This window comes from Vigna unguiculata, chromosome 7, assembly GCF_037176805.1.
Source record: "Vigna unguiculata cultivar grain cowpea cultivar isolate G323 ecotype 2 chromosome 7, ASM3717680v1, whole genome shotgun sequence".
NCBI lineage: Eukaryota > Viridiplantae > Streptophyta > Magnoliopsida > Fabales > Fabaceae > Vigna > Vigna unguiculata.
Genome location: NC_140798.1, coordinates 29,177,100 through 29,191,751, shown reverse-complemented (window position 1 = coordinate 29,191,751; position 14,652 = coordinate 29,177,100). Strand labels below are relative to the sequence as shown.

General features: G+C 29.3%; 1 protein-coding gene across 1 annotated transcript; it reads right to left on the bottom strand.

Moving 5' to 3' along the window:
• Positions 1-4,897: 4,897 nt before the first annotated feature.
• LOC146884757 (uncharacterized) lies at positions 4,898-5,337 on the bottom strand. The gene has a single exon (XM_085675838.1). The coding sequence runs from the start codon at positions 5,285-5,287 to the stop codon at positions 5,054-5,056; it is 234 nt and encodes a 77-aa protein (XP_085531964.1). The 5' UTR covers positions 5,288-5,337; the 3' UTR covers positions 4,898-5,053.
• Between the last annotated feature and the right edge of the window lie 9,315 nt (positions 5,338-14,652).

The following is a 14,652-nucleotide window of genomic DNA, read 5'->3' as shown; positions in this document are numbered from 1 at the left end:
TCTGTTGTGGAAAGGAAGCATCAACACATTCTTAATGTTGCTAGAAGTCTTTTATTTCAGTCTAAATTGCATAAATGCTATTGGTATTATGTTGTTAATCATGATGTACACTTAATAAATAAAATGCCTTCTGCTATTCTAAAGAATAAATCTCCCTATGAAATTCTTAATCAAAAACCTCCCACTTATCTTAGCTTAAAGACTTTTGGTTGTCTATGCTTTGCTTCCACCAGTGATGTTAACAGAAATAAGCTTGATCCTAGGGCTAGAAAATGCGTTTTTATTGGTTTTAAACCTAGAATGAAAGGCTATGTCCTTCTGGACATTAAAAGTAGAGAAATTTTTGTTAGTAGAAATGTCATGTTTTATGAAAATATTTTTCCCTGCAATTTCTCTAACAATTGTGAACAGGAACAAAATATTGAATTCTTAGAACCAAGCAGTCTACATAATGATGTTCCCAACAATTATATCAAGGATCACAACATCATAGACAGTGACGATGAAAATAGCAATATTGATAATAACACTACAGATTCCAGCAGTGAGAGTGACAGAAGAGAAGATACCACTGAAAATCATGATCAGACTTATGTCCAGCCTGAACATGATCAAGAAAACCAGCAAAGTACTGATAATACTCAACAAGATCTCATTAGCACTGAAGATCAAGACCTAAGGCGATCAAAGAGGAGTAGAAAACTTCCTGGCTACCTAAAGAATTATCAGGTCAATGGTTCTTTTACTGTCAACAACTCTATTCTTCCTGAATGCATAGATCATACTCATAAATCTGCCTATCCCATTAGCTTTGTTGTTTCCTATAAATCCCTGTCCAAAGATCACTTCAATTACACCCTAGCAATTTCGACTAATAAAGAACCTCAAACTTATGCTGAAGCCAGTAAAAATACTGAATGGATGACTGCCATAAATAAAGAAATAAATGCTTTAGAACAAAACAAAACCTGGTACCTAACTGATCTCCTTAAAGGAAAGAAACCTATAGGGTGTAAATGGGTGTTTAAAATCAAATATAATGCAGATGGTACTATAGAAAGATATAAAGCTAGACTAGTGGCTAAGGGGTATTCTCAACTAGAAGGGGTTGACTATTTTGACACTTTTTCTCCTGTTGCTAAACTAACCACTGTTAAAATTCTCCTAGCTCTTGCAGCTGCTAAAAAATGGCACCTACATCAACTTGATGTAGATAATGCTTTCCTTCATGGAGAGCTGAATGAGGAGGTCTATATGTCACCCCCACCAGGACTAAGTGTCTCAAAACAAGGACAAGTTTGTCGCTTGACTAAATCTCTATATGGGCTCAAGCGAGCAAGTCGACAGTGGTTTGCTAAACTGTCTTCATTCCTTATAAGTCTTGGTTTTGTTCAATCAAAGGCTGATTATTCCTTATTTGTTCAGAATAATACTAATAATTTTACTGCTTTACTTGTTTATGTAGATGATGTGATACTAACTGGAAATCCTATGGAGGTTATCAATAGAACCAAAACTCTGCTACACCAAGCTTTCAGAACTAAGGATCTTGGAAAATTGAAATTTTTCTTAGGCTTTGAGGTGGCTAGGACAACAAAGGGAATCCATTTATGTCAAAGGAAGTATGCTCTAGACATCTTGGAAGAAACTGGGATGCTTAACAACAAGCCCTGTCAAAGTCCTCTCATGAGTAATACTAAGGACCTCTTTGACACCAACAAAACTGTTCACAACACAGATTCTTATCGAAGATTAATAGGGAAGCTTCTATATCTCACTAATTCTAGGCCTTACATTAGTTTCTTTGTTCATTTACTCAGTCAATTTGTGCAGGGACCAACTATACATCATCACCAAGCTGCCTAACATATTCTTAGATACATCAAAGCAGATCCAGGCCGTAGTCTTTTCTTCCCAGCCGAGACTGATATCCAAATCAAAGGTTTCAGTGATTCTGATTGGGCTGCTTGTCCAGAAACCAGAAAGAGTGTTACTGGATTTTGTATATTCCTTGGAAATTCCCTAGTTTCCTGGAAAACTAAGAAACAGAACACTGTCTCCAGATCCTCTTTAGAGGCAGAGTATAGAGCACTCGCCACCACTACATGCGAGATACAATGGATCAGCTACATCCTACGCGATCTACAAATTCAGACCGATCTTCCTGCTATTCTTTACTGTGATAATCAGTCCGCAAGGCACATCGCGAACAACCCCACCTTCCACGAACGCACCAAGCACATAGACATTGACTGTCATGTTGTTCGGGAGAGACTTCAACACAACTTGTTTCGTCTTCTTCCAATCAGCTCGAACGATCAACTCGTAGACGTTTTTACCAAAGCTCTTCATCGCACTAACTTCAAAATCAACGTCTCCAAGCTTGGAATGATGAGCATCCACCATCCAGCTTGAGGGGAGGGTATTAAACCCTTAGGGTTTTCGGTTACAGATGTTTTAACCCTTAGGGTTTCTGTTTCAAATGTTTGTTACCTAATAACTGATTCAGATCAGTTATTAGGGTTGTTTTCCCTTCCCCCAAAACCTATTTAAACATAGGTTTCATTTTCCCTTTGTATCACACATTTTACAGAAGAAATAAAAGTTTCAGTTTTTCTCATCTTACCTGCGTTGTTATGCTGGATCCTCTTTTCCTCTCTGCTATCCCTGCATCACGGTTCCATTCCTCTGCTCAGTGCTCGCGCTCCATGGAGAATCTGGAAAACCCTATCGAGCGACCTCAATATATATATTTTGTATCATTGTTTTCTCTCTTTTTCGGTTAGTTTCCACCTAGGGTGGCTCACTTCTCTCTCTTTCTCTACAGCCACTCACTACCTAGAAAAGAAGAAAAAAAAGACTAATTACCTTTTTCCCTACTCGTTAGACTTCTTTGGCCACCGCAGCCATTTCTTCTAGCACCATGTTGACGTACGAGCTTCGAACTCTACTTTTAACATAGTTGTTCAATGCATGTGTTTTATTAAAGGTTCTTGTCTTTCTTTTGAACTTGCTTTGAGAAAAACTTAAGTTTTTCTGCCACCCCATAAATGAAAGAAAATGGCATCTTGGTACTAAAATCAATCTCTACTCAAATTGTACTGCAGTTTCATGACTTCGTTTATGAAAAATAAAAAATAATAATAATAAACAAGAAATTAAACCCATAATTATATCATAATATACTAATGCCGTAGGCACGACTTCACCCTATTTAGCCAAAGATTATAAATTTTTTAATACTAAGATTATAATTATAAATGGTTAACCTCATTTAGACATTAAAGTGTATATTGTTATCATTACTTAAAAATTTTAAAAAAATGTATATTTTCTGTAAAAGAATTTAAAAATTAAATATGTGTTTGAATTGATTTAGTTTCAAAAACTTGTAACGCTTTATATTTTTAAGGGCTAAAAAAGATGATTTATGCTTGATAAACCAATTTAATGGGCTAAGCATATATAAAGCACGGTTCCAATTGAATCTTTTAGCAAGGAAAACGTGTGACTACAACAGATATTTGTGGTACTTGAAAAAAAGGTGAATGTAAGGAAATTCAAGGAAATACAACGATATTCTAAAGTGTATGTATATACAAGGAAATTGTACTATTTTTATTAATTAGAAAATGGTTCCTTAAATCAAGCGAGAATGAAATATTTTATACTCTATTAAATATATGTTATTTAATTTTATATTTTCTCCATCAACTCAATCTAAATCGAGACATTGTTGACTAAATATTATTTTTTTTTTACAAATTTGACATAGTTTCTTTTAAGTTAAAGTCAATCATAGTTATTTTTTGGTTGCACATCATAAAAAAAGTTATTTCTTAATTGGTGTTAGTCAAGGTTTTATTTGTTAACATTAACATTATTTTTCAGTTAATATGAAACATACCCCTTTTTTTTGTAGTTTACGTCAATTGAGAATATTTCTTATTAGTATCTATTGGGATTGTTTTTTAATAACGTCCATCATAACTTTAATGAAAGTTATTTGTTGATCAACGTTAATAAAGATTTTTTACTGACCATGTTATGTTGAAGCTGATGTTAGTTGGATTTGTTTTTTATCATCACTCATGAGACTATCTTTTGATTAATGTAAGTGATACTTTTCTCTAGTCAACAATACAGGGTTATTTTTTAAGTGACATTTTTGGGATTATTTACCATTAATGTAGTAAAAAGTTATATTTTTTCGATTGATGCTTGTTAGCGTTTTCTCAACTAATACAGGTGGATGTTAGTTAAATTTTGTTAATTGAAATTTGTAATAGTTATTTTTTTATGGGTGTTTACAGATTTTTTTTATCAATCACTAATATTATTTAGTAGTAATTTAAATAAAAAAATTATAATTTAATAAATTCAATTTTTTTATTCAAATAAAATATTTTAAGGAAAATAGACATTTTAAAATGAAAGTAATTAAAATATAATATATTTAATTTCTTAATAGTTATTAATGGTTAGATAAACAGTAAATGGTTTATTATGGACATGCAATTAATAGTATTCTTCCCTTCATATAGAAGACACATATTAATATAAAAAAATGGTTTATTTTTTAGACTTTTAATTAATTGAATATTTATGAAATACCGAATATTTATACCGATCTTCATTCTAAACAATATTCTTAGAAAAAATATATAATTATGTTGACCCATGTTTTTTTAAAATGTCATTTTAAAATTAATATCAAACCAATTATATTAGTAAAGTTGATTTTGAAAATAGTAGTCGAAAATGCCTTTTATTCTTTTAAATCCAACAATGGCGTTTATTGTCAGAGAAGGGAGAATGATATGCATGTTGATAGGTGTAAAAGAAATTCACTTTATTGTAGCATTTACGTTGAAAAAAAGTAGATAAAAGAAGAATCTGAAGTAAGATAGTTATTGTAGTTGTAGACATTAAGGTTGAGATGTTTTTACATCACTGCTTTATTAACATAGGAGCTATACATATGTACACTGAAATGAATTTTGGTATTCATTTTTGAACAGCATGGGTCCAAATACCTCGTGAGTCTAAGTTCTCATGTGTGATTCATAGACCCCAAGAACATCAAGGTTCTTATGGGCTCTTCTACACGGTGGCTCCTCCTCCGTCGTCTCTCGGCTTGATTATACATTACAAACCTACCTTGCTTGGCACCGTCACCGGCAATTGCCACCGTGGCCGCCGCCTCATCAACTTGATGAAGCTTCTCGCCGGCGGATCTCCTCAACTCATTTGCCACACAGCTTTCGCCGGAGGTGTGAGTTTTCATCCTACTCTTTATCAGAGGGATAAGATATTAGAAGCTTAGGAGAACATAGTGGGGCTTTATATACAAATAAAAACCCTTCTCTATATATTCTCCAAAAATTAAATAAAACCATAAATCAAAAAACATAATAAATATGCATTTTAAATTGATTTTATTTCCAAATTCTACACCAAAATGACGTCATTGTGAGAAAAGTTGATTGAGTGTTGCTTTGCTCCCCAGTGGACTCCAGCCAGAGTGCTTGTGGGCTACGTGTCTGTTGTCTCGTTCATTAGTCTCAAGATTCCTTGTGTTTTGGATAGCACAGGGACAATTATCCACAAAAATATTTAAATATTAAAATTATAAGAGAAAAAAATTAAAATAATGCAGTCCAGAATAGGAATAAAAAAAGATATATGGTTCATTACTACCATTTAAATATTTATTTTAATTTTAATTAAAAAAACTTTCTTTACCAATTAAAAAGGTTGAACAAAAAGAGTGAGATTATTGATAAGCACAAATCCTTCCTGGCCAATAAATAAAAAGTTAAATAAAAAGGTTGAGATAATTGATAAACAGTTACAGCTCCACTCTGTATGTATGTTGAGGCATTGATAGGTTCAAGGGACTTATCACAATATCTCACCTAATATATGTGCTGTCTTTGTCTCACAAATATGTATGACAAATAAATTATTTTAAAAGACTTTATCAACTAAATTAATTATAATTTAGGCATTTAGAAGGATTATTTCACCATTTACGATGACATTTGTTTAACTACACAGTTACAATTTATGTTATAGCTTTTTAGTTGTTTTTAATATAATAATGTTTTTTAACGGTAAATAATTAATATGAAATACTATTTTCAACTGTTGAAGAAAATAAATGGATAAAAATAAAAAGGGTTAATTATATTTTTGTCCCTGAGTTATTAAGCGATTTTGGTTTTAGTCCATCTTCTAGAATTTACTCTAAATAATCTCTATTCTTTCAAAAGTCATGGAATTAGTCTTCGATGTCTAACGCTGTTAATATTTTTTTTAACGTGGCAAACGATATTCTACGTCAATAAATCTATTTAAAATGTGGCAAATTTTGTAATTAAAAAATAAAATTGATTTTCCAGCTAATCTTTTTCTCCTTTGTTAGGCTAGGTTTCTCTCCCAAATCTTCATTAGAGCTGTTTCGTCCGTTCAAAGGTGCCGCTGGTGATGCCGCTTGGGGTCGAAGTGCTTGCCTGTGTCAACCACGTTAGCCACTGTGCGAAACCCTTCTATTCGCTCACACGTGTTCATCTTCAAGCTTCCATGGCTTCTTCCTTCCGCGGGCCACACGGGATCCATTACTGTTAGCACAATGGCGTTCGCAATCGGAGGCACCAATTCCCCATTTAATTGTTTTTGTTTTTTTATGATTAGTTATTCTTCTTGATTTTGGGTTGTTTTTATTGATGATGAAAATGTGCACTTTGGGATGTAACTCATGAGTGTGCGTATTTGAGGATGAAGATTATCTGTGTTGGTTTTGTGAAGATGAAAACAATGTAGTATGTTTTTGTGTTTATTGCCATTGATGGAAGAATATGTGGTTGTGTTGGGTGATGGAGACGAAGGATGGAAGTGGAATGAGATGGAGGTGATGTTTTGGAGGAAGGGGAAGCAACATTGGAGATCTAGGTGGAGCTGCCCCACTGAAGGTGGAAAATCAATTTTACTTTTTAATTGAATAATTTGCCACATGTTTAAATAGAATTGATGATATAGAATACCGTTTGCCACGTTAAAAAAAATATTAACAGCATTAGATATCGATGACTAATCCCATGAGTTTTGAAAGGACAAGAATTATTTAGAGCAAATTTTAGAAGAAGGATTAAAATCAAAATCGCTTAATAATTTAAGGACCAAAAACACAATTAACCCAAATAAAAATATAGACCATCAAATAAACTTTTAAATTTGGTAAATCTTATACGTTTTTACACAAAAAGAAAACAGAGTTTAAGATAAAAAGAACAAATATGCTGAACAAAGCTACACATCATACTGAAATTAAGGAGAAATCTTATTTTTGGTTTTGTGTTAATACAAGAAATTTTTTAAATAATTATTAGATTTAGTTTGATCAATTTAAATATTAATTTATAATTTAAAAGTTATTAATAATTAAAATAGTTTTAAAAAATTATAATTAATCTTTAATAACTAAAATAATTTTTATTATAATTTAATTTTTAAATTGATTAATAACAGTAGTTATCAAGATTTTAATTATCAAAGAAATTAGTTTCCAAATTGATTTTTATTAATTGATATTAGTGACCACTTTAAGAGGTAATGATAGTGACCAACTTAGAGATCAATTTCTTTGGTCTCTAAAACTTTGATAGTTAATGCTAGTGATTAATATAGAGAATAATTCATAATATAAACTAGTTTTAATAACAATTTAAAGACTAATTATAATTTTTAATTTATAATTTAGTATATAAATTAATCACTATAATGACTAATTATTTTTTGTCATTAAATTTGATAATTATTTAAGTTTTTTCTTAAGATAAATTTTAAGAAATTCACTAAATTAAGAAAATAAATGTATTATCTTTGAGACAATTTAAGAATTACAAAACACATATATTTGGACAAATTTAACATGTTTATTTTATTCATGAAGTTTCTCCTCCTCGTGCTACTGTAATTGTAACAATTAGAAAAGAAATTGAAATAATTTTTTTATTGTTGTTCACTATGTTCACTTCATACACTACTTTCCTAAATGAGTTTATGAATACCATATCAAGATTTCATAAATTATAAATAAAGTCATTTCATCACCTTAGCATATCTTATTTTATTTTGCATATCATATATATTTATCATTCTTAAACCACGTACTTTAATATCAATATTAACAATCCAAGACCACAACACTACATAAGAACCTACTAACTCATCAAATAGGAATACCCTTCATAAAAGAGAAACCTAAAGTATAGTGCAAACATAAGAAATTAACTAGTCTAACTACATACCTCAAATCAAAGATTCCACCGGTCAAAGTGAAGTATCATGTGTCTAAGGTCAGTTACCAAAAATTTAGCTAATTCAATGGTTAACGAAGCGGGAATCTCATTTTTCCCAAGAGGACGCAGACCAAAAAATGGGATGGGGCCCAATGCTGGAAAAGTGGTGCCCAACGCCCAACCCCTGGAACCCACTATCTTTTAGCGCCCGACGGTCCAAAAGTGGGACCTGACGACACCAAGTCAATGGCCTAACGCTCGATGACACCGTAACGACGCTTGATGGTGTATAGAACAACAATTTGGGGAAAAGTTGAACTTGGTTAATTGATTAATTAGGTACCTTTCCTTTAGTATTTTTTATTACAAATGGTTTTGAAGATTCAGGATGATACCCAATTACTCAAAACGCAGATTTAAGTTTTTCCCCAAATCAAGACCAACACAATCAAATAACAAGCAACCCAACATATATTTTCATCAACTTCAACATACAATATCACATTCACTACTAAGATGATCAATTCACACTAAATTAAATAGAAAACCTAGCTTCCCTTCCCTATTAAAACTGCTCAATAAGCTCTAATATTCCCAAAACACCTTTAGCTCCAAAGATTCTCTATCTATACCTAGGAACAACAGAAGAACGATCAGGATAAATCGTTATGATCACTGACCAATAGAGACTCAAACTGATGATTTAAAGAGTACATACAAGTATGAAAAGCCCACATGCAAGATGAAATAAATTGGGCAGTAGAGAAAGACAAAAAACTCGACTTACATGATTGAAGAAACTGATTGATCCAAATTGAAGACTTCGCTGCGAGGATCACTCCTACGGTCTTAGATATTCAATCAAGCAAATAGAGAATAAGAATTTCTAGAGAAAAGTCTGAGAACTTTATAAAAGTGGTTTTTAGAGAAATTGTGTGTTTTAAAAATAATGAAACTCGTTTATAACAAAACTATTTATATTAAAAAAATTTAATATTAAAATAATCGAGTTTCACTATTTTTAAACCATTATCTCTTCTAGAACTGTCAAAATAAATTGGATCCCGTGAGCCAACCCGGTCCACCACGAGTTTGCGCCTGGTTAGGTTGAAATTTTTTTACAAATTTTAATATGGGTTAATTTTTGACCCAGCCCACCTAGAACCTGACTCACCCGTGGTGAGCCGAGTTGGCTCACCAACCTGCAAATAAATGGTCACACAAGTGTTTTTTTATTATATTGGACTTTGCATTTGGGTCGGGTTAGGTTATTTTTTTAGCCAACATATTGGTAATTTGTATTTTTGTGATTTTGGTTTGTATTTGGATTCTATTGAAGTTTATTTAGATTTTAATCATAATTATAATTTAGTTTTTCTGAGACGTTAGAAAAAAAATAATTTTTTTTTCTGAGTCAGTGAGCCAACCCATTTAATCCATCAATTCATGGTGGGCCAGGTCGGGTTTGAATTTTTTTGACTTGCTAATAAGTGAGCCGAGTTGGATTAACTTACTAAGTGATCAATTCGTGGTGAATCGAACCTGACTGGAACAGGTTATCTGTTTTGATAGCTCTATTTACTTCTAAAACATCGTTTCCTAGGGTTTTACATTGTATATGTGACTTGCAATTTAGAAAATAATAAAAGACAATCAAAATCACATGATAATAGACACTTCAAAAATTGAAATGAAATTAAAAGCAAAAGTTATGTTTTAAAATATGTTTTTTTTTTTCGTTTTGAAGTGTTATCGCTATAATTAATTTTAAGACAATCTATTTTAACAATCTTTAGAAAATAATTAATCAATTTAATGCTTAAGCCCATTATATTTTTACTGATATATATTTGCATATTCCAAAAGAAAAGAAGTAGGGAAAAGTATTATTTAAACAAATTTTGACAAAAAAATTTAACTAATAAGATAGGAATTATTCTATTTATATATTATAAATTAATTTTATTTTAGTTAATGTAAATTATAAATATATGAATGAAAAATGTAAATATGCACAGAAAATTGATGAAGTACAATTTTCAGAGAGTAGTGTTGTTTTTCTTTCTTTCTTTTTTTTTTTTGTAAAGAAGATGCTAACCACATTTGTGCTGAAATTGGTATATTTGGGATGAGATTTGATTCGTAAGATAAACACCTTTATAACCGTGTTTTGAGGATGCCAACTAAGATTAAGATGCCCTAAACAAAAGGGTAAAATCAGGTTGTGGAGGATGTCTCCTTTTGACATGTGGAATCAGAACAAAACCACATATAATTTCTATATATAAGCTGCCAAATGTCAAGAACATAAATATCTGCTCCACACGTTAGTTAAAATCTCAGGTTTATGCTCACATGTACACAGAAATTGGGGGAAAAGCAAAAAGCTAAATTCAGTGAATATATGCTTTGTAGAAAAAGATATTGTGTCGGACATGTTCATTATATATTCCAAATCTTATCAACTTTATCGAAAATAAAAATGCCAATTTTTGTTTTTTCCTTTCATCTAAAATATGCGACAAAGAAAAACATATAGTACACAAAATGAGTAAAATAAAAATAACAACAAAGTTGTGGCAAAGGAAAAATATACACATGTATTATAAAATTTCGAGTCTGATTTATTTGTTGAGTATTTTTTTGTTTTGTTCTTTGTCAAGCATTAAAAATATGTTGTTTTGATATTTTAAAGATAATTTTAATATATTTTAAATTTTTTAGATTAATAGTTATCGGTGTATTTTGAAGGTTCATTAAAATAAAAAAATCAAAAGAGAATCCAAATTCTAAAATTTCATGATTACACTTAAATGGTTTAATAGAGAAATGACGATGATGTTGAGTGAAAGTATTATCAATAGAATTCATTTTTCTTTAATCTAAAATAAGATATAAATAGAGAAACATTTTCATCCATAACCAATCGTAAAGAAGATACAATAATTTAAGATAACAATTCTACAAATTAAATAAAAAGCATATTTATAAAGAGGAAGAAATGAAAGAATGTTGAAATTCCGGAAGCTCAAGAAAAATAACCATTGTTCTAGCCAATTTTATAACAAAATTTTTCTTTTGTTCGAATAATGAATGGAGAAAATTTTTCAATGCTATAATTTCAAAATTTCCCCAAAATAGAGGATCGGTGCTTCCAAATTTTATATTTTGTATTGCCAAAAGTGTTTAGTTTAGAATTTCTGGTTGTTATTTATTTTGTAGTTTTTAAAATTATTATTACAAGTTTAAAAACTTTTATTTTTATGTTTCTACAGTCAAATTCCTTTAAAAAATCAAGAAAATTCATATTGATCGAATAAATTGCATGAATGAAAAAAGAAATAAGCTTAGTAATATAATCATTGTAGTGAAAAATCTAAAAATTAAAAATCATTCATAGGGTGATCAACCTCTAAACCCTACTGAAAATGGGGAATTGTTTAGGGAAGATGAGTTTGTTTAGAAGCGAAATTTCTTTACCTTCTTTTACTTAGTTTAGTTCTTGCCTTCAACAAAATTTAGGATTTAAGTTTGTATTTTGTGTGTTTTAACTTTGCTAGTGACACTTTTCTTTTTGATTGAATAATTCATAAATTTATTTATTAATAATAGAATAAAATTTAAAAAAAAAATGGTCTGTATGAAATAATGAGTTTCAATTTTTGGACGAGAAATATAGTGTATCTGACTATTAGAATTGGACTCGTTCTTTTTGGGGAGATGATTTCATAGAAAACGAGTGAATGAATTTTTTAGAGAGGACAAATGATAAAGTGGTGTTGTTCCTTTTAAGAAATTTGGAGGTGAAAATGAAAATACTTAGAGATAAAATTTATAAAAATTTATGAATGATTTGATAAATGTGACATAAAAAAAATATTTTAATAGATTTAGCGGTAAGATTACATATTTGTCTTTATGATTAAAATTAATAGAAAATGAAATGTGATTAATTAAAATTATTTTAAAATAAAACATCGATGATTATTTTATAAAAAAAATATTAATAGATGTAATTAATTTAAAATAAAATGTGATTGGTTAAACATAATTTTAATTAGATATTGAATTATAAAAAAGTACAACTATTATTAATTAATTACTTTTGTCATTATAAATTTTATTAGTATTTTATTTAGATTTTGCATTATTTCTCCATTAATATTATTTTTAAATAATTTATATTTCATTATTATTATTATTATTATTATTATTAAACCTATTGTTATTATGATTATTAGTTATCTTAGATCAAGGATCATTTGGTAATTTCATCTCCTCAAATGACCCCACCTTATGAGAGATAGAATTTCACCTCTTTCTCAAATATGCTCCCTCATTTACCTAGAAATTGTTTTGAAAGGAACAAACATATCATTCTCACTTATTCTCTTACAAATAATAAATATACAAAAAACCACACATAAAGAGGGAATGAATTGTGTTCTTAATAAAAATTGTGGTTTTAAAATGTTTCCCTTTTAATATCAAAGTTTAATTAAAATTCTTTTATTTATTTTAATAAACACAATAAAATAAAGAGAGTAGGTAAGAGAAAATTCCACAAAATATTTATACTAGTTCGGATAAAAAAATCCTAAGTTTAGTTGTTAATCTCTCAAAACTGAGATTAACTCAATCATTAAAATAAACCAAAGTTACAATCAATGATAAGAAAAATTAGGTTTAGAAAACCTCTCTTGAATCATACGAGAAATGAATCCCTTGAAATCCATAAGGGATGAAAACACCTTCTTTGAATCACACAAGAATGAACACCTCCTTTGAATCACACAAAAGATGACTGACTTCTCTTAGTAACAGTAGCAACACTCAAGATTCATTTTATGAAAGTTATGGCTCTACCCACGCTAGATTTTTTAAAGCCTTTCCACAGAGAGTTCTCAAGTACTCTGACTTCTCTAACTCCTATATATTCCAAATGAAAGCCTACCACTTTATTTATAGAAGCATATTTAAAAATTATAAGTTAAGTCATAACTATCATAGATAATCGTTTATCATAAGTGATAATAAATTATCAGAGAAACTTTTATAAAAACATTTTTTTTTGATGTGATAATCTATTATTAGCCAAAATAATCTATTATCAGCAAGTGATAATCGATTATCAACAGTGATAATCAATTATCACATAGACTTTTCTCAAAAATAATAGATTATTATTAAGAATAATAGATTACTCCAATGAGTTTTGTAAATAAATAAAATTCTCTTGGTGCTCTAATGCTTGTGTTTTGGGTTTTTGACTTTTAACATACTAATTTAACTATTTTAAATAACATACACAGATTACAAAACCTAAACAATTAAACCCGTAAGTCTTAATAGCTCTTGAGTCGAAACATTCTTTTAAGTCTTCAACAATTTTTCATACGTCATCATTACGTCTTCTATATTTCTTCATAAGTCATCATTATCATTAATCATCAAAACTCCTTATTAAAGGAAGATGTCCATCTTTTTCTTTTTTTATAATAACTAATACATCTTTATTTACTAGAAAAAGTTAAAAGTTACTTTACACATTTTAAGTTTTTTTTTAAAATAATCTGTTACATTGTGCTAAAGTAGCTAAATCAACTCTAATAACATTACAACTTGATCGACACTAATATTTAAACTGCTAAATTTATATTTTCTTACAATAATTTTAAAATAATTTTTTGACATCTTTATCCTAGAAAATGTAAAAGTATTTTATTAAAATGTGTTAATAACCATTCTTGTAATTTAATCAAAGAATAAAAACTTAAATTAAAACTTCATCCATGGCAATCTAACAAGAATGATGAAGGTAGACAAAAAAAATTACATCATTGTAATCCTAATAATAATATTTGAGCAAAAAAAAGGGAAATAAAAAAGATAAAAAAGAAAGATATTATGAACATGAGTAAAGTCATTCTGAAGTAAAATAAGGAGACGAAATCTTAAAATTTGTTCACTTTCTTCACAGTACCTGCTATAACACTATCTTTAATAATAGGGTAAATAATAACCGTTTCTAATCTATAAATATTACTTCTCATCAACGAGATACATAGAAGGTTTAACTTAAACATTTTTCAAATTTTCTACATCAATAATAAATTTTAATTTCTAAACCATTTTATATTATAAGTAAATAATTTTTATTTTTAAATAAAGTAAATAACTTTTATCTCTAAATCAGCTTTTATTTAATAAATTTATTGTTTTCTCTCTAACAACACTTCCCTAACAATAAAAATACAGTGCCAGAAACTCTGAGCACTGACACATGAATAATAACATTTTCTGACATTTCACTTTTTTTTATAATATTAACAGCAATGAAGAAATAACA